Raw genomic sequence first — 21,628 nt, 5'->3', positions numbered from 1 at the left:
TTCTTGGCAAGAGAATGTAAGACTATAGGTGTGTGGTTGTCAGTTATGGGGGTTGTTTCCATTTGTGTCATGCTTCATCCCTTACAATATGTTTGAGTTCAGTGGATAGCCATTCAGTTTTAGTGGGTTTATATAGTCTGTGGATAAGTGGGAATAATTTGTCTTTCAGATGGAGTAGAATGTTGGATAGGCTTACAGCTGCTGTATTAGGATCATATAAGGAGTGCATATAGTTCCAGTTGTGGGTTGTGAAAAAAGTTTTGAGTTTATAAGTATTAGTGCTACTCTGATTTTGGAAGGCTTTTAATATTAGTGACAGTTTTATAAGATGGTTGACTTTTGTAAAGATGACTGGGCAGTGGTCACTTAGTGATAGTGGCAGAATGTTTATGCTAGAGATGGAGTTTGGTATGTTTATAATAATCAGGTTGAGGGTAGAATGTTTGGAGGACCTCAGGTTAGGACTTGGTTCTTTTATGAGTTGAAGGAGACCAAGGTCTACTAGGAAAGTACCCATGTTGGATGAAAGAGATCAAAGATAATTAAGATTGAAGTCACCTAGAAGGAGTATGCTATTATTTGTGGGTTAGTTACTAAGGATGTTAGTAGATTTATTTAGGGAAGAAGGGATGAGAGACAGATTATAGCAATCGGTAGTGGTTTGCCTTTATGAGCTGGAAATTTTAGGAGAATTCAAAATTTTAGGACTAGGGTGTGAGGAAGAGTTTCCTTGGGCAAAGACTTTTGGGTTTAGGTTATTTTTACATACTTAGAGAGCCTCAAGCAGATTGGTAGCCTGGTCTAGTTTCACTGATATATTTGTAGGAGGCTAGAAAATGTTTGAATTAAGGGGAATCTTGTTTGACCAATGATTGTTTTTCTTTCCAAATATTTTATTGATTTTCAAAAAGACAAAACATAATTTCTACTAGAATACAAATGAAACAAAGGCAAATTATATACAATATGTACATATGGCCTATATGAAAAAAAGGGAGTATAACAGAGTTAGAGAGAGGTAGTGGGCTGTGCTGGGAAATAAAAGCACTTTTGTGGTCTTCCTTGTTTCTGATACTATGTGTACTGAGGAGGCCACAGGCCAGTGTAGGTAGAGGGGAATTCTGATGTTGAGGAAAAGGAGTTGTTGGGTCTGGATTGGCTTCAGTGTTACACTTTAGAATAAGTATAAAGATTATGAGGGATAAGCTGAAGGACGTCTTTGGTGTTTTTTCATGCAAATAGAGAAACATTTTCTGAGTCTTAGTAATTATGTAGAAGAGTAATCCTGACAGTAGTGAGCTGGAGAGTTAATTTGTCAATGTCTGTGCCTAGCTCAAAAAGGGTAGGTATAAATGCATGAATTGTTCAGAAATTATAGCTTGGAGAAAAGGAGCAATGCTAATAACTGTATGACTGTAAAACTGTTATGTTGTTCCACACCTTTACTGGGGTAGGGTAACCCTAAATGGAATCTACCTACGGGGATAGAAGTGTTTTGAAAGGAAAGGTCAGCCATGGAGATTCATACTCCCGTAACATAGTTCTAAAACAGAAAAATAGAATTGTAAGAACAATTGGTAGGATACGTAGGAAATGCACATTAGTTGTTTATGTTGGGGGGTGGTTGGTTGCTTTTCTTTTGCTAAGGTGCCTGTGGGAAAAGTTTGGGTATATTCCACTCTGTAGGTGATGTTTGTTTATGGTGTGAGGACAGATCCAGGTAACTTGTCAAAGAAGAGAAATACCTTGTGTGTTTTTCTTTTTGCTTGTTTTTTGTTTGAAAAGGTATCTGTGGAAAGAGTTTGGGAAGAATATGCTTCTACAACCATGACTTTTAGAATTTTGAATTGTCAAGCAACTCATATATTAAGGTTTTTGCAGGCAAACTATAAAAGTATGAGGAATGTTTTAGCTGCAGTTTCCTCTTGTGGGGAATAATTTGCACTGTGTGGTATAGCCTATTCTGTTTCTCAGGTGAATACTTATTATTTGAAGTGTGTTTCTGACTGTAGATACTGCTTCCAGGGTTGTTGTACTTGGCACTGTTTTGAGGTGTTTTGCCTGGCTGCATTCTCAAAACTTCCTGGAAGATGCCAGCAATGACATTTTAAATTCTTCTTTAGATGGAAATTTAGTCTTCTGCAGAGTTTATTAAAAAGTGTGATGTGAGTGCGGTATCTTCTCCATGTGCTTGGTCATTTTTTGAACTGGTTTGCCGCAGTGGAATTCAGCAATTTCTCAAATTTTTCAGCCTTCCTTCTTTATGTTTTCCAAGGGATTTTCTGCTCCACCATTCCATTTTGGCAAGGATTAAACTGAACAGCACCAATAGAATTCTGGTAAGTAGACATTTAAAAAGCAATGGCAGGGGAGGTTCCAAAAAGATAGCTGGAAGCCACCAGACAAAGGGCAGTCAAATATGCTAGAACGGCTATTTAAGGCCCTTGTTCCTCCACCCTACCATATTCCCTCCCACCTTGGCAATCTTTTACCCCTTTCTAGAAAATCTGAATCTCCATTTCTCTCCTTGGCAACAGAATGTTTCAGACAAATGGGTTTTGAATCTGCTCCAGCTAAGTACAGATAGGCATGGGAAGAAATTCCTACTTTCCAGATTATTCCTCCTCATTCAGCACAACAAACCCTCCTCTTTCCTCCAGTTCTACATCACATGCTGTCTCATGGGTAGTATAATCAATTCTTTCAAGCTGGGAAAAGGATATTACTCAGGAATGTTTTAGTGCCAGAAAGAAAACTCTTAGAGGCCAATTCTGAAACTTTCATCCCTGAATCAGTTTTTGATAGTGGCCAAGTTAAAAATCATTTAACTTCACAACCTGGTACCCCTTCTTCCTCATTTCAGTTATTTAGAAAGCTTAGATTTAAAATGATGCATAGCATCACATTCCTATTCATCCAGATTTCAGGGTTTCTATGTCTGTATCACATTATCAGTTCTTTCTCTGGGCTATCTACTGCTCCATGAGTGATCACGAAGTGTGTATGTCTTGTTATAGCTAATTACAGACTACAAAGTACCCACATTTGTATGATTTGTTTATCTTTGCAGTGTCTTTTTTTAAGTGTCAGGAAAATCTCACTTTCATAAGAGATCTCCTACACAGGCTGGGATTCCATAACATTTAAAACTCTTTTTTGACTCCATCACACAGAATTGTGTTTTTAGGGTGCTTGCTAAATATCTCAGTACAAAGAGCTTTTCTTCCACAGGAAAAATCAAGTCAGTATTTAGATCTATTTCAGGGGTTTTCCACTCAGGCTCCTGTCACTACTTGGAAATAACTCAGGATTCTGAGTCTCATGTCTTCCGTAAGTCTCACAATACCTCCAGCAAGAAACACATGATAAAGCTACAGTGGTATCTGAATTCTCTTTTCCCCCAGCAACAACATCCATTGTCTTTTCAAATTCTGTTTCTAGAATTTGTGAAAAGAGAACTCACTTGGTTGAGATCATATATTCTTGAATCCAGGTATCACCTTCTTCCCTTCTGCTCCAAAGGAGTCAGTCACAACAGACACCTTGCCAGTCCCTAGGTGAGCAGTATCAAGGGGTATAAAAGTGCAAGGTCTATGGGACAAGAAAGACAAAAGTTACAAACATAAAAGAGAAGCTAGCTGTTATAAAGGCTCCCTACTCTCTGAATCATCTGTAGTCCTCAAGACCATGTCAAGTAATTACAGACAGTACCACAGTGATATGGTACATAAATGAGCAAGTGGTGACCAGATCACACCACCATACAGACCAGCCATGTTAGTATGGGGTATAACTTTATGGCACAGTCTCACTCCAAAGGCATTTTACATTCAGCCAGAGCAAACGTGTGTGGCAGACAAGCTGAACAAGACAAAGGCAGACTCTCACAAGTGGAAACTTGATCAGGGGTCTTCCATGACTTTATCCATCAGTGGGGAGATTCTCAACTAAACCTATTTGCCTCATCTCAGAGCAATCATCCGGCATTATTCTGCTGCAAGGGTCTATGTAAGAAGGACTGGAAGATAGATGCCTATTTTGTTCTTTGATAGGAAATTTCATGATTGCTTTTCCATCCTTTCCTCAGATATCCATGATATTTCAAGATTCATAAGGAATCCCCAGGGATCATTGTGATGACTCACTTCTGGCACAGGTAACAGTGTTTCTCCCTTCTTTTAAAAGTGGCCAGGATCTATTACCACAGGCTTCCTCACAGACTGGATTTATTCAGACAAGAACAGGGGTATTTGATACATCCTAACCCCAAACAACTACAGGTGACTGCTTGGATGATAGGGTCTTAATAACTTTATGCACATTTTCTCAGAGGATGTGCAGCAGGTACTGATGGAGGCAAGAAAGTCTGCTGCTAGAAGACCATATGTAAACAAATGGAAAAGGTTTTCTAGTTAGTGTCAACAAAACAACCACCGCCCATTCAGGGCTAACGTTTTTATAGTTTTCAAGTATTTATGTGAGTTGCTATCCTATGAACTGTCTTATTTCTTGTCAGCCATTTCGGCATGACTGCACATGATCCCCGCGCTTTTAATGCAATCTCATGTGAAAATGTTTTTGAAAGGAGTGCTACTAAAGAAGCATTCTAGAAAAACAGTGGCTCCTCCTTGGGATCTTAATTTTGTGTTAGACAAACTAATCCTTGGTGTGTTGATTCCAGCTCATCTGGCTGACTTGAGGTTCTTAACATGGAAGACTGTTTTCTTGATTGCTGTGACCTGTGAAAATATCTGAGCTATAATTTCTTATGGTGGGTTTCTTTTATCTCATCTTTCACAGAGACAGGCTTCTTTAAGAACTAATCATTATTTTATGCCTAAAATGTCATCCAAGTTTACCTTAATCTAATCTATCCATCTCTCTGTTTTTTTCTGAACCCAAAAATGAGGGAGAAAGGATTTTTCATACCTTGGGTGTCCACAGACAACTGCTGTATTATGTTAACAGAAAAAGCATCTCAGAATTCCTATCAGTTGTTCATTTCTTGTTGAGGTAAGAAGGGACAACCTGTATCAAAGCAGGCTATTTCCAAAAGGTTGTCTCAGACTATTCCTTGTTGGTATTCCTGCCACAACAAAACTTTTGTAGGCAGGGTCAAGGTTCATTCTACCAGGGTCGTGGCTTCATCTATGTTTTTTGGAAAAGATTGAATTACAGAAGTACTCTAGAAGCAACAGCATGGTCTTCTGTGCATACTTTTACAAAGCACTATAAACAAGATTCCTTTTCTAGGTCTAAGACCAAGCTCCAGGGATGTCTGGAACATTCCACCTCCTAGTTATGTTAAGATGTGGTAATCTCCTCATATAGCTTAAACTACTGTAGCAGTGATCAATATGAAGAACACAGTACATTGGGTGAGTAAACTTACTATAACAGTAGATATCTATGTGATCACTGGCGCAGTATCTGCTCCCTACCTCCACCCCCTAATTTTGGGGGGTGTTTTTTTAATGCCAGAGTGTGAGTATGTGTTTTTTTTCTTTTCCTAGCACTGTCCTCTCAGGAGTTAGTCTCTCAATCTCAGCTGACATGAAAGCTCTAAAGGGCTTGGCTTGATGCCCAAACCTGTCTTTTTAGTCAGCTCAAGTTTGAATTGACTAATGATTTGGGTTCATGGAGAGTGCCTTAAAGCTTTTGAAGATGGACGTTTTTTTTATATCCTGTGCAGGATATAGCCCATACAGCTTTGACTACTGCAGCAGTGATCATTTGAACATCTGTTATGGTATGTTTACTTACACAATTATACTTTGTTACACATGCAGAAATTCTGAAAATGAATTAGTGAAGAGGATTTGGGAGAGGCAGAAATAAGGCAAGAGGAAACAATAGCATCCTGTCAAGAGATAGATGGATTGCATGAATAAATATCAGTGACAATCAGCTATGACTGTCAGAAAAGGTAGGACAGTGGTACTGAATTGAGAAAGGTAGCAGCGAATGATGCAACACCTCAACCACATGTAAACAAATGAACAAAAGGGAGGCTAATGATAATGATGTTGATGTTCCAGGGAACAAATTACAGTTAGGTGAATAACAGATGTTCATCAACATACAGCCTTGTTGGCATATGGGTAGTAGTGCCCTGTTACCCCCTCTGTGGCAGTCTGTCAAAGCTCAGAGCTTATCCCTCTGCTTGTCTGTGGGTGTGATGGACCAATCACCTGAGAGTACAGGCCTGCCTTTCAGATTCATAGACAGGACCCCTTTCAGATTTCTAGTGGCACAGTAAGAGAAGGATTTGTTTTACTCTGAATTTTCACCTGCTGAGATCAGATAAGAAACCCTTTTGGGTTTTAGTTCCTCCTCTGCCTTTTTGTATCAGTGCTTGAGTTGTGTATTCTGCTGCTTTGTTTCTTTTCCCTGATTGGAAAAGTGTATATGCTAATCAAATCTGCATGGAATGGGATGACAGAGGTAAGCTGATATAAGGGGTGTCTAAAATGTTCTGTATTCCCAAGTCCCTCCCCCACCTCATTAAGATGGATAATTTTTGATGGCGTAGCAAACAAAAGTCCCATCCAAACAAAGACCCATCCAAACAAAAGCCAAGGATCCAAAAGGAAATGAAAGGATGAAAATGTTCCAAACCAAAATTACTCAGGAGAAACTTTGTCTTTGCAAGAGAATTCCTAAAAATTTTAGGATTTATGGCATCCATCATTCTCATGAAACCACTGTCCCATCTCTATATAAGGAAAATTCAGTGATATGTCCAGAATTGATAGACCCAGCATGTACATTCCCTGGAATCTCAGTTACCAGTGCTGTCCTTCTACAGATGAGAATTATTGTGATGGAAAGCATAGCTGAATGTCAGTCCAGGACTGCCTTTCTTCCCTCCTATTTTGGCCAAATCTGTCGCGACAAATTTGTTCAAATTCTCTTGAATGGAGAGTTTTGTCAATGGGAGTACAAGTGCAGGCCACTTGAAGGCTTAAGGATATGTGGAAGCACATCAATATCAAGGAAATGTTGGTAGTGATCCACATCCTGAAAGTCTTCCACCACCTATGGACTCCTGGTCCTCTTTTGGTGATTACAGACCACAACACGGTGATACAGTACCTTAACAAATAAGGGGGTTCAAAGTCATACTGTTTGTGCCTGTTGGCAGTGAAAACCTGGGAGCTGGCTTTACAGCATTTTTGACTCTTCAGGAATCATATATCCCATAAGAGCAAAACGCTGTGGCCGACAGACAAGCAGATCATGTGCAGACCCTCGCAAGTGGCAGCTCAAGGTAGTGGTGTTCTAAGATCTAGTCCTGATGTTAGGAACCCCTCAAATAAATATGTTCACCTACTTTCAAAATTGAAATCTGGAGAAATTCTGTTCCAGATATCCTTGCACCCATACTTGGAGGACAGGTGCATTCTCATTCCCTTTGACGGCAATGTTTCTGTATGCATTTTGACACCCTTTCCACTCATTCACAAGGTACTTCTGAAGATTCAGAAAGAAATACCAAAGATCATTGTGGGGACCCCCTATTGGCTCAGGTAGTTTTGGTTCTACCTTCCAATGGCATTGGCCCAGGGCAATTAACATAGACTTTCTCACACACTGCATTGACTCACACAGTCTCAGGGGTGAATAGTGCACCCTACTTAAGAGCAACTACAACTAGCAGCCTAGAAGACTCAATCTTGACTCCATTTAGACAGTTGTTTCCTGGGGATGTGCAGCAGTTGTTAAAGGAGTCAGAATGGATATTACTAGAAAATCTTATGTTTACAAATGGTGGTGCCTAAATGAACACAGATGTTCCCTTGAGGTTAACATCCCTCTGGTTTTGAAATAATTGTGTGAACTATTTCAGGATGGCTTATTGTATGCATCCTTAATGTGCATTTATTGGCTGTCTCTGATTGCCAATGAATTCCCCGCTTTCTTCTTCTCTTTTGGTAAAACAGCTCAGGAAAGGAGTTTTAAATATGAGATCCCCTCTCATGCATATTCCTCATTTGTAGGATCTCAGCTATGTTCTGGAAAAATTGACCTTACCACCTTTCAAATCTGCCACTCAAGCTGATCTGAAGCTGTTAACATGGAACCTGTTTTGCTTATTGCTCTGACATCTAGAAGGCACGTCTATGAGCTGCAGTCTCTCATGGTGGGACAACCTTTTTGCTTTTCCATAGAGATAGGGTTGTATTACACGCTAACCCCTCTTTCATGCTAAAAGTGGTCTCAGAATTCACCCCCAAAATAGTTTATTAACCTCCCTGTGTTCTTCCCACTACTTAAGTGTATGGGAGAGGGGATACTTTATACCGCAGATGTGCATTGGCAGCTCAGGTACTACCTTGACAGAATTAAACCCTTTAAGAAGGCTAAAAGGCTTCTTATTTCCTACACATGTCTCTGAACAAACCATTGCACATTGCTTGTCCTCTAGTCTTGTTTTCTTGTTACACCCACCATGGCAAGGCAAATCCAGGAAAGGTAAAGATTCATGATGCCAGGGCCTTTTAGTCTTCAGTGACTTATTGGAAAGGAGTGGGTTCTAGAAGTATTCTAGAGTTAACAACTTGGTCCACAATCCATACCTTTATGAAAAACTACAAGCTGGATGCCTTTTCTAAACCCAGAGCAGGCTTCACTAGGATTGTTTTCCATATAATACACTGCCTTATTGGTAATACTCACCTATCACTGGATTGGAGTTGCAGATGACTTATGCTCAGTGGCCTTTTTTGATGTGTGTGCGTATGTGTGTGTTTGTCTGGAAGACTAGATGTTTGCAAGCTTGGATTTTTATCTTGTCTTCCTTCTGGACCATAGAAAACTGAAAGTGACCAGTCAATGGATTTGAAAGGCAGTTCCTGTATTCTCAGGTGATTGGCCCATCACATTCACATTCAGGCAGGGGGAGGAGCTCTAAGCTTTGTATGCTGCCAGAGATAGAGTAACAGTGCACTACTACCTATATGCCAGTAAGACAGTATGTTCTTTGAACATCTACTGTTACAGGTAAGTAGGACTTTTTCAGCTGTAATTTCTTAATGATTATCTTGATCAGGTTGGCTGCATCTGTGAACCAGGACCTTTTGCATGATCACTCTTGGTATTATAGTCAAAAATCAAAAACCTTATTGTCATACATTTCATTGGAAGTAATCAATGTTTGCTGCATTTCAGAAAATGTTGCTTCCACTCTTCCTTTTGTTTAATTAGGCTCATTCATTCTTTCTCAGTGTTGTTTATTTAAAGTGTATGTGTTATCAAGAAGAGGAGTTTAAATTTTGTTTTTTGTTTTTTTTTTTCCGTAGGGTTGAACATGAGTTGTGAGTTATAAGGCCATGTTTCAGTTGCTTTTAAAGCATCCTGAGGTGTGCCAAGGAGTGTGAGATGTGCAAAGGAGTGTGGAGTCATCTCAATTGTATTAGACGTCCTGTTGTGTGGATGTGTGGATGTGTGGAGGGTGTTGGTGAGAATATCTCCAGCTGAACTTCATTCTTCCACCCAAAAAGTCTTTACAACAGCAGAAAGATGGTTCCAAGATATATGTCTCCTCCTTAATCCCAAAAAAACTAAATTATTACTATTTTCTCCAACCCTGAAATCTACCCCTCTTTCCTTTTCTATTGTGTCTGACAATGGCACTATCATTACACCTGATAGTTCCGCTAAACTACTAGGTGTTACAATAGATAATCAACTAAACTTTGATTACCACATTGACCTAACTATCAAAACTGTTAATAAAAAATAGGTGCCCTCTATAGACTTAAGCCCTTTCTAACAGCAACCACCAGGGTGTCTTTAGCCCAAACTCATCTTATCTCTACATTATTATATGCCTCCCCATCTTTTATAAACCTTTCAAAATCTAACCTTCAGAAACTTGCCACAGCCTACCACAGCATTGCCAGGTTTGCCACAGGTGCCCCATTTCTCACACATCATTGTGTTAATCTCAAAAACTTGACTGGCTTGAACTTCAAAATCTCATTCTCCTTCAGCAATTAGTTATTACCTATAAAATTCTCCATTACCCTTCTAATACACCTATACTAAATAACCTTGTTGTCCCTTACAGGAATCTTACTTCCTTCGCTCAGCTAACAAATTACTAGTGGCCACCCTCAAAACACACAATAAAGCTGGGGTCTCCTTGTTTACAAATACCATTGGCTCACACTGGAATAAACTCCCCATAGAACTGACCACTCTAGGCTCATCACAACTTTTCAGAAAACAACTAAGAAACTATCTTATAACTCACTGGCTATGCCCTTGCTCAAATCCTGACTGATCTCAGCTTCCATCTCTCTTTTCAACTCTTTCCACTACTCTTCCTCATGTCCCTATCACTACGTTTATCCCCCCCCCCTATACTTCACCTACCATCCACTTGGATATTACTTCTCCCATATATTTTCTTCTCTTTATATTACTGCAACCTATTATCTCACCTTGTATCTAAATCTCCCAGCTGTTGAAAGCTGTTTCTTTAAACTCGTGCCCCGACACAAATGTCTAACAAATTTGTTAATACTGTAAATAGTTGAATAGAGTCTTGTGTGAGTTACTTGCTTTATTTCTTCATTAATTACTCTTCCAAGGATTTTGTAATTGAATTTCTATCGTATTGTGCTTTTTTGTTTGCTTATTTTTGTCATTATTATTTACTAGTATATAGTGGAGCTTTTCTCCTCGGGCCTCTGCTGAAAATGGACATGTATCCAGCCAGACTAGCCCGGTCAACAAATGTAAAATAAATAAATAAAAAAATAAATGTTAAAAAGGAGGGGACTAATGATAGAGTGTTGTGGTACTTTGGTGGTGACTGAAAGGTATGGAGAGAGGGTGGAATTCCATTTTACTGACTGATACCTATTGGATAGGTATATTTTGAACCATAGAAGGGTGGGGTGAGAAAAACCTAATGAAAATATTTGAAGTAGAAATTTTTCTGTGACAAACTGTGTCAAAGGCTTTAGACAAGTCTAGAAATAAGAAAGAGACCAATTTGCCATTATTTCTACATTTATTGTCAGTATTTGTATAGGTGTGAGATGCAGTGTTAGTACTATGGAAAGGAGAGAAGCCATGTTGTGTGGGAGACAGGAGTTCTTCCTACAGCAAATAGTTTAGCAATTGTTTTTGAAAGCATTTTTCAAGTATTTTGGAGATGGGGGGGGGGGGGGTACGATTGCAGTAGGTGTAAATTTAGAAATATCTGTTGAATTTCCTCCTTTGTGCAGAAGTATAATATGTGACTTTTTTTCAGAAAGAGAGAATGTGGAATTCCTGGATTGAACCATTTATAAGGATTGAGACATGGTAGGCAATGCTATCAGCTACTATTTTAAGTACTCACTTGGAAGGTCATCATCTGAAATAGAGCACAGTTTGAGTTTGTTTAAGAGTAGTTTTATATAGAATGTGGGCTCACGTTTGAAGGTGAAAGTGAATGTGGTGATATGTAGCTGCTGGGCAGGGTTAAGAATAGATGTTGGGGAATCCTTAGTTAGAGATGTTCTACTATCTCTGAAATAAGAGTTGAATTATTTGAGGGGGGTTAAGGTTGAATTTATGGGCAGGATGCAAGAGTTCTTTAATTGCTGTCCAGAATTTTTTTAGGGTTGTGTTTACTATTAGTCTGAAATTTATTATAGTATAGTTTTTCATCTTTGTTAATTTGCTTTTTAGTATGATTGTTAAGCATTCTGAAGTTTTCAAAATATTGTGATATTTTAAATTTTTGCCATTCTTTCTACAGTTTTTTTATCTATCCTGATTAGCATTTTACTCTTTTTGGATAGGCAAATTGTATTATTCATTTTTAGTCTCTTCCTTCTAGGAGGTACAAGGCTATTTAGGATATACAGAAAAGTTGTACTGAATTCATTTACAACATCATCTAAGGGGAGGATTTTTAGGAAGTCCCAGTTAATAGATGATAGGGTAGTAATGAACATTTCCAGATTGTACTTGGAAAGGTTGTGGGTTCTTTTATAAACATGCTGTTTAAGTGGATGTGTGAGATGTCTGGTTATATAGATTAGGAGATCACTGAAACAGTCAGGTATTGTACCTGATTCCAAACGTGAACAAAAAGACTAATGAAAGAAACAGTCCGTCCCACCGAAAAAAGAGAGCCAAGTCTTTATTTAAAATGTTAAAACAACCATAAGCGCTTTCGTCTGCTGCAAGGCAAACTTCTTCAGAGGTATTGTACCTGAGTTTGTGCATCTGCTAGAGTCTGATAGTACTATCCAGTCTAGTAGGAAATTTGATATCTTGATATAATGTGTGGGGCTATTAATTAGTTGTGTGAAACTAAATAAGTTCACTCTAGATGTAGGGGAGTAAATGTCCAACCAATTGACAGTCACATCACCTAGTAGTATTTTTTTGTGGAATTGTTATTTATATCCAGTAAAGGATATCTTCCAGTATAGCTGTATTGCCAGCAGGAGGAATGTAAAAAAACAGTAAAACATATTTGTTTATAATGTTTAATTTCAGGAGAGTAAGAAGCTCTGGTGAACTTAATTTTGATATTGGTTTCTTCTAAGGGGAAATGCGGTAATTGTTGGGAAATATTAAAGCAATGCCACCACTTTTCCTCTTTATTCATTATGGATGATATTATAGCTGGAAGGTATAATTTTGAAGTCATTTATCCTGGGTTTAAACAAAGATTCAGTTACAGAAAGAATTTCAGGCATATGCTGGGTAATCCAGGCATGTAGTTCTCCAGTTTTATTTGTTATACTTCTAACATTTATGGCAGCAAACGTTCAATTACTGGGGTTTGGGGTTGACCATTGTAGGGTTAGAGTAGTGTGTAGAAGAGAATTGTCTTGGTGTTCATTGTGTTAGGTGGGACCAGGATAAGGGTGAGTGTCTCCTTCTATAACATTTTTGTATATTCTGTAATTCTTGATACCTGTTTTTCGAGAATATCTTTCCACTTAATTTTGTTTTAATTTGAGTTGAAATGGAGTTAATCAGTCTATATTTGCTGGGCATCATTAACTAGGTTTGGATTGATGTGTGAAGAGTGTAGGAATGAAGTATAAATGGGGATATGCTGAGAGCTATTACAGAGTCATGATAGGATGAGTGATGGCCCAGTAGAAGGAGAAGAGTGGAGGTTAAGATGAGGAGTAGCATTATTAATTAAAGGGCTCTGTATGTTTTAGTTGGTAGGAAGTGGGGAAGTAGGGATCAAGAAAGAAAAAGAAGTTGTATGGCAGAAAGCTATTTATTGGTGGTGGAGTCTGAAAGCTGATAATGAGTAGGTAGGAAAGAAGTATTTTCTGTGAAGGGAGAGAGTTACATTATAGTTCAAGGCAGTATGGGAGGGTGAAATGTAGTTGAAAATGGGGTAAAAGATTAAATGGAAGTTGTGAATTAGGTTAAAAATGAAAAAGGAGTATTTATATAATAGCAATAAAGTAGTTTAGGAGGGTTAGGAAATAGGAGTCACAAGTGAAACGTGCATGTAAGAAGTACAGTAGAGTAAGATGCTTTGGACGGGGATTGGGGTTAGGGGAGGGGAATGAAGTGAAGCTGAGCATCGGAAGCTTCCACCTTCAGGTCAACTTATAACTGAGAGTAATCAGTTTATAGCCAATACAAAGCAATTAACAGAGAAGTACAAAGTAGAACATTTTTTTTTATTTCCTGAATGCAGATACCTGTCATCCAGGAAGACTAAGTGAACAGAGGCTACTGTACTAGTGAATACATTTGGGAGTTGTTTCTTGTGGCAGCGCTCTTACAGTATAAGATCAGATGTAGTAACAGCAGGCTATTGTACAGAGACAAATTCTCACTGAATACATTTGGGAAGTGGCCCTTGTGGCAGAGCTCCTGCGGTATTGTGGTCGGTGGTATTGATCACAGACTATTGTACAAAGACAAAATTCTTAGTGAGTATGTTTGGGAATTGATCCTTGTGACAGAACTCCTGCAGTACTGCTATCAGATGTAGTGACCAGAGGCTATTGTACAAAGAAAAAATTCTTAGTGAATATGTTTGGGAGCTGGCCCTTGTGACAGAACTCTTCCGTAGTTGAGTCAGATGTAGTTACCACAGTCTATTGTACAAAGACAAAATTCTCAGTGAATACATTTGAGAGTTAAGAATATTTTGTGTTGTATGTATGCATGTGTTTCAGTTAAACTATACAGAGTACTTTCTAAATGCTTGAAAATAATTACATGCAGTAACCAGTTCTGATTCACAGACAGCCCTGCCGCCATGTTTTAGCACAAGGATGTGCAGCAACATAGTGGACTGTCTCTCTGTCGCTGTGCTAAATACTAATAAGGTATTCTGGGGAGAGGCATATGATAATTTGCCATGTGCTTTTCCCTGAAATGCCTGTAGTAAGGCATTTACACAGCTATTCATGATAATGAGCACAACCAAAATGTTCATCCACTGTGGTAGAGATAAGTGCGTGGAAAAGAAATTGTGACTTTCGCAGACAGTGTTGGAGGATGTGTGTATGAGTGTATGCATGGAATCTCCCTTAGACTAACAAGCAAATCCTGCAACATTGGGGGTGTTGATCAGTAGAAACCAATAGCATGCCTTAAAGGCACTTAAATAATACAGAAGGTGTTGCAGCACAAAAGGAGTGGGTTGGTGGAATGCTTAATACCAGATAATTCTGTACAATATTTCTTAAAGGCACATAAGAAAAAAGAAAAGAAAGTTTTGCAGCAAGAAAGGCATGGTTTAGCGAGAGCACTAGACACCAGGGAAAATTCAGTACAGCATGCATGGAAGGCACATCAGACAATTCAAACCCAGTACTCTCTCTTACCTCACACAGAGAATATTAGTCCTCTACATTACCACTAGCATCTGAGATACTATAAAACATTGCCTATATCTTTTATTTAAAAAATGTAAAGGAAAAGGGGGTGGGCTCAAATCCTGAACCCCTGACTGAGAAAATAGGGCTTATCTATTATACTAAATGAGCAGCTATTGGTTTTTCACATAAGTATGCAACTCTATGATATTACTCAGTGACTGGAACAGTACATGAGCTATGAGGAGCAGGTCAACTAAAAGAGGCAAATGCAGTAGCATCCTGTTAAATCAGAGACAGACAGCTAAAAAGGATGGATCTGTGTGTCCAAATGGGGGGAGACCTCCTGACAAAGCCAAGAGGTAAACTAGACATCATCAGTGTGAATTTTTAAAGTAGCACTTGGACTCAGTTAAAAAGTTAATAGAGCAACAGGTTTAGCATCAGAATGCAAAATCACAAACACTAAAAAGAATGAAATTTGTGTCTGCCTTTATTGACTGACTGTAAGGGTCTTTTATTAATGAGGGCAAGGACAGAAATATGAAAATAGACATCAAGGACCTTCTGTTATCTCAGGGACAAGTAAAAGATGGCCTGCGTCTGTCAGCCCTGTGCATCCACATACTGGCCAAGGCTCTTGCCACCCCTGTAGTGCCTTTTTAGGTGGTGTTCCAAATACCAAATCACCACCAATAACAGCTACAAATAAATGCAATCTGTGGGTCATGCCGCTCAATGCTAGAAGTCTAAATTTCAAAATGCACTCACTCAAAGTGGAGAACATTGATATTTGTGCCATAACAGAGACCTGGTTCAAGGCAGCAGGAAGCACCACTGCACTATCAGGCTATAACTCACTCCACACCTTTCAGCCCCAGAACTTGGACCGAAGCTCCAAACACAGTGGTGTTTCCATATTCATAAAGAATGCACACACCTCCAGACTGGTAGCCCAACATAACGCATCTGAGATACTTCAGATGCAGCTAACATTTGGTAAGACAGTGATTCAGGTCGTAGCCAGCTATAGGTCCCCAACCATGTCCCAAGACTCACACTCTACGTTTCTAAACACCCTGAAGAATATTAGGGTCCAACCTAACACTCTCATATTGGGCGACTTCAACTACCCCTCTGTTAACTGGGAAAACTACTCATGCACCTCTACACTTGCCCGTTTCCTGGAATTCATTAATTCCAATGCCCTGGACCAGCTCATTCTTACCCTCACTAGAGGTAGCAATATCCTTGATCTGGTCATTTCTAACATGGGCAACCATTGCTCTACACCAACAGTCAACTCCTCCCTGGTTAGATCCAACCACAAACTAATGACCTTGGAAATCCACCCCCCCCCACCCACAAAGGTAACTACCATGAAAAACTTCTCTAAAGCTAACTTTGGGCTCCTAAAAACAGAGGTGGCTAACTTCATGGCACCCATGCAAATGGGGATTAGTTGCATGACCACCAAATCATACAGCAATACACTGTACGAACACGTACACAAATGCATGGATCTCGCCATACCCAATAGAACCATGATGCTCTCCTCCAAAAAAAGAAGCCAATCTGGTGGTCTCCTGCCATAAACAAACTCTACAGCAGAAGGAGGAAACTGATGCAGAATAAGGTGAAGTCCCAAGACTGGAAAATCTCCCTTGTCAGCCTCAACAAAAAGTTGAGATCTCTCATCAAATCCTCTAAAGCTAGCTATGAAAACAGAATTGCTGCATATAGTAAAGACAACCACAAGGCCTTCTACAGTTATGTAAAGAATCTCCACGGCAATACCCAGATTTGCTCTGAGCTATTGCACAATGGTACCTCCTATACCAAGCCAACAGATATTGCCAATATACTGGCTGACAGATTCAGTGCTAACTTTACACCCCCTCTAGGGACAATTCACAATACCAGTAGATTGCCAGGCACCCAGTATTACTGCTGCACAGGTTGAAACAGTACTGTCCAAGACCAAGAATACAGCTTCTATGGGACCTGACAATATCCCTGGCTGTGTTCTACATGAACTACAGAGTGAACTGTCACCTCACCTGTGTGCCCTGTTCAATCACAGCCTCACCCCAGCTTTGTCCCTACTGAATGGTGCACTGCTACAGTCATCCCTCTCCACAAAGGAGAAGCAGCTACAGACCCTGTGAACTATTGCCCCATTAGCCTGACGAGTGTAATATGCAAAGCTATGGGAACGCATCATCATGAACCTAATAAACAAGGATACAGGGAATCTCCAAACTCTGGATCCCACACAATTTGATTTTGTGAAGGGTAGATCACGCCTGGTCATCTTGGTCAACTTCTTTGAGTCAGTCACCAGAGCTGTGGATGAAGGCAGGGTTGTTCATACAGCCTACCTTGATCTGACCAAGGCCTTTGATACCATTCCCCACTCAGGAGTTATAGAAAAACCCACTAAGCTAGGCATCGACCCCTATATCACTAGGTGGGTTGCAAACTGGCTTACTTATAGACCCCACAGTGTGACAGTAGCTGACTGCAAGTCAGACTACTGACCATTTACAAGTGGAGTCCCACGGGGTTTGGTCCTTGGTCCTCTCCTGTTTGGTATCTACTTCTCTGAAGTCCAGGCCAACATTAAGTGACTCTGGCTGACAATGTTTGCAGACGATTGCAAGCTGGGAGCTATTATTAACTCCCCAAGTGATGTTGACATCCTACAGAAAGGCCTCACTGAGACCAACAACTGGTGACAGAACCATGGCCTTAAGCTCAATGCCAAAAAATGCATCATCATCCCCTTTGGGAAAAACCCAGTTCCCTTGAATTACCCCATCGATGGTAGTCTACTGAACACAGAAGTCGTTATAAGAAATCTGGGAACACAGGTTGAAAGCAACCTCTCTTTTGATCACCACATTGTCACTGTGTCAGAAAGTCCTTCTCTGTGGCACATCTCATTTACTAAGTGTTTTGCATCCAAGAAGAAAAAGGTCATTGTCTCCCTCTACTCTTCCCTCATTAGGCCAATCACTGAGTACAATGCCTCATTTGGCATGTACCTGACTAAACACCTGCAATAACTGAAGAGGCCACAAAAGTACCTCACAAAGAGGATCCTAGGCTTTAAATATTTGTCCTATATGGACAGACTCAAAAAGCCTCCAACTATTCTCTGTCTCATAGCGATCTCTGCTTGATTTACAAATCCATGTCTGACCCAGTTGTGTTAGAAATGCTACATCTAAAGAAATCCCAGTCCCCCACACCACATGCTCCAGAGACCTCAACCTCATTACCACAATCAACAGAACATGCTGGAGGGACAGGTTCATAACCCAGAGACTGCCCATGCTCTGGAATGGACTTCCCATACATGTCAATCAGAGCACCTCACTGTCCCTCTTTAAGAGAAATCTTTATGAGTGGATGGGTAATAGAAAGTTCACACCGGGGATCACTCCAGTGGCTCTTCTTGATGGAGGCACTAGGAACTAATGTTGGGTGGCACAATGCCAGCGTACTTCTATGGGCTAGGCTTGTAAAGGCTCCAGTGCCATTAGCCTAGTACACAGCTATGAACCTAAGAGTCTATCAGTTAACACAGAGAATTAAGGCTATGATTTGTTAATGAGCTGCTTCGTATAGCTGAGGATTTGATATCCTCAGCCTCTATTCACCTATTATATGACTCTGAACAAGTCAATTAACCAGTCAGTGTTCTTCAGCAATTGGGAAATTGAGCTAGGCTCCTCAGTGGTCTCCTGGACTACATGCCTAGTAACTATCTAAGAATACAAGCTGTCACATTCTTATGAGGCCAAATACCAACAGTATTTACAAACAACAATGATGGAATATGTTCATCTCCAAAAGAAAGGGAAATAGAAAGTTCACCCCAGAGATCACTCCAGTGGCTTTACTCCACAGAGGCACTGGGAACTAAGATCAGGTGGCACGATGCCAAGGTAAATGTATGGGCTAGGCTTGTAAAGGTCCAGGGCTATTAGCCTAGTATACACACCTATGAACCTATGACTCTAAGGGTTATGCCATTGTGTGTGTGTGTGTGTGTGTGTGTGTGTGTGTGTGTGTGTGTGTGTGTGTGTGTGTGTGTGTGTGTGTGTGTGTGTGTGTGTGTGTGTGTGTGCGCTCGCACATGCATGTGTGCGCACGTGCACATGTTTAAATGGGTGTATGTGTGGATAGAGTAAATAGCCGTGCCTGTGTTAATGAGACCCATGGTCCACATTCTAAATTACTACAGGAAAGTGATAATTTGCTCTTGCTGTTGATATAGGCAGTTGAAAAACATGCAAATGTTGTGGTAATGAGGCCTTTCATCATTGCAGCTAAAATGTCTCTTAATCACTAAATGTCACTTCCTGTGAGCATCTGTTTTTTACCTTAGATCTTACGACCAGTGGGTAGGGTTCTTTTTGAATCCCTGGGACTATTTAATTGCATGTTTTCATATAAGAGAGAATTTTAGAAATGCAAAAATATTAGAAAAAAAGTACTGTTTTTGAACAAATTGTTGACATGAATGTTATATTAGAAATCCATGTTAATGACGCTTTGTTTAGGTTTACAAGTTGTTAACCAGATTTACTCTTCAATTAATAGTGAACGATGTGATGTGTCGTAATCCATATGGTATATATCTTCAGACATTTAATCAGTCTTGTGATGGTGACCAAATAGGGCAAATCTCTATGATATGTAATAATAGCAGATGGGAACCAACATCAACTTTGTGTGTGGCAGCAAAGTTACGAAATACACATGATTTACTTCTGGTAAGTAAAACTAAAACAACTGGAAACAATATAGTATGTATTATAGTGATTCCTGTTTTGTTTGGAAGCTTTTGCAATAATGCTGCAAATAATATGTCAATAATTATAGAATAAAATTTTGTGTGTGAGCTGTTCTAATGTTAAAAATTTCTTGGTGTAGTAACATTTTCTTTTTATATATTCCAAAAATCATACAGGATTGGTACTATATACTTACTCATGAAAATACACATTTCAAAATAAAGTGACCGTCAAATGTAGTCTTCTTTCATCTCCCACTATTTGTTAAACAGAAAGTATAAAAGAAAGTAAACATTTACTTGCGGAACATAGTGAAAAAGCTTTTGTTTTTTGTTTTTTTCATATTAGAGTGAGCATTTAATACCTGAACTCCATATGAGGGAGACCTCCTGACAAAGCCATGAGGAAGACTCTCACAAAACTTGCATTACTTTTTCTTAATGTAGTTTGTGGGTGTTTTATTAAAAGTATGGAGTAGATTCTATTTGAAACTGGGCACATTTTTCTGTCTATACTTCGAGAAATGGCAAAATTATAGAAATAAAATGTGTATTCGTTTTCTGATGTTCTTTGAGTGCTTGATTGCAGCAAAAGTAGAAAAGACAGATGTCTTAAGAACCATTGAATGCCTACTTAAACTTCAGTACTGCATCACTACACAATACTGCACAGTACTCTCAGTGAGAAGCAGTTCATAATATTGAAAGTTATACAGAAAATAATGCATAAAACATCAAAAGATTAATTTTCAATTCATGAATTGTTTTTCATTGTAGTTAAAGGATGCCTTTGACAATGAGGGTCACTTTTTCATATTTTGCATGCTATTTTTAATTAGCAATAATAGGAAAAGTGGTATGGGAAGCCAGCCATTTGTGCATTTGCATATAAAACCTGTATCTAGAAAATGCTTTACCAGTTTCTCAAGAAATTTTCATGAAATTCTACTTAATCACTTACCCAATAAATACTCTGACACTGTGCTTATAGTCTTAGTGTAACAAACTTAAGGTAAGCCCTTATGTTGTCTGCTGGATTGCAAATTGGCTATCCAACACATCCCAAGTTGTGAAAGTTAAAGGTACCCTCACTGAGCATAACATTATTAGAACTCATAGGTTAGTACTAAGCTAACTGCCCTTGCGAGCCATTTTAAGCCCAGTCAATTATCCCTTGTGAGACTCAAATGCTGCACCTTAGGTTTGTAAGGCAAACACCTTAACCATTAGGCCACCCTCCCAACCTCTATTGCTAATGTAATACCACAGAAATCAGTGTTGGCAAATCTCTTGTTGTTCGTTTATTTTGTATACATCCAGGCCAATATCCCTGTAGTGTGTTTGACCAAGTTTGCTGATAACTGCATACTGGGTATGGTTATATGCTCACCCATCAATACTAAACAGCTTCAACAAATGCTGGAATATGCATATCCCTGGTGCACTGAAAGTGGTCTCAAGCAAAATACAACAACGAACAGCATGGCACTGTTTGATAAGACTCATACAAAGTCATCTTACCACTGTACTCTTTCGCTATCAGATCAATCACTGCTCAAAGTGACCCACTTGATATATACAATTCCAAGTATATCATTCTACTGGAAAGGTCCCGATAATTTTTAACATAGAAAACTGGATACTAAATGCTTCAGTTATTCTAATAGATTAGCAGGTAATGTGTGAATCAGTTTTCCTGCCAAGAAAAAAAAAACAATTCTGTTTGACCTGTTTCTTTGTAAAGACTGTGATTCTACAAATACCCTACTAGGGACCTAGAACTATACCAACAAATAAACAAGACTTGGTGAGAGATTCCTAATTCAATATATTATGGAGTAAGTTACCACTACAGATCAAGGAAAATACTGTTCTAAGTACATTAAAGGCTACTACTGATGACTAGATAGGTAGACACAAATTTACAGCATGGCTATCATGTATTGCCCTTCTTCGTTTGGGATGTGAGCACTGTTAAGTGCCTGCAGAGGACAGCAAGAATATTAAAGTG

At 39.3% G+C, this 21,628-nt stretch overlaps 1 protein-coding gene across 2 annotated transcripts in view; it reads left to right on the top strand.

Annotated features, from left to right (window-relative positions):
• The window catches only part of LOC122794329 (mucin-3A-like), a 1,511,548-nt gene that overhangs the window by 913,708 nt on the left and 576,212 nt on the right, over positions 1 to 21,628 (top strand). For both annotated transcript variants that reach the window (XM_044062634.1, XM_044062633.1), the window contains one exon: positions 19,425 to 19,597. In XM_044062634.1, coding sequence (XP_043918569.1) covers positions 19,425 to 19,597 — 173 coding nt within the window. The remainder of the gene's footprint in view (positions 1 to 19,424; positions 19,598 to 21,628) is intronic.

Source organism: Protopterus annectens, chromosome 2.part1, assembly GCF_019279795.1.
Source record: "Protopterus annectens isolate FY-2018-M chromosome 2.part1, PAN1.0, whole genome shotgun sequence".
Taxonomy (NCBI): Eukaryota; Metazoa; Chordata; order Ceratodontiformes; family Protopteridae; genus Protopterus; species Protopterus annectens.
Note: the sequence above shows the minus strand (reverse complement) of the source record. Positions and strands in the feature narration are given on the sequence as shown.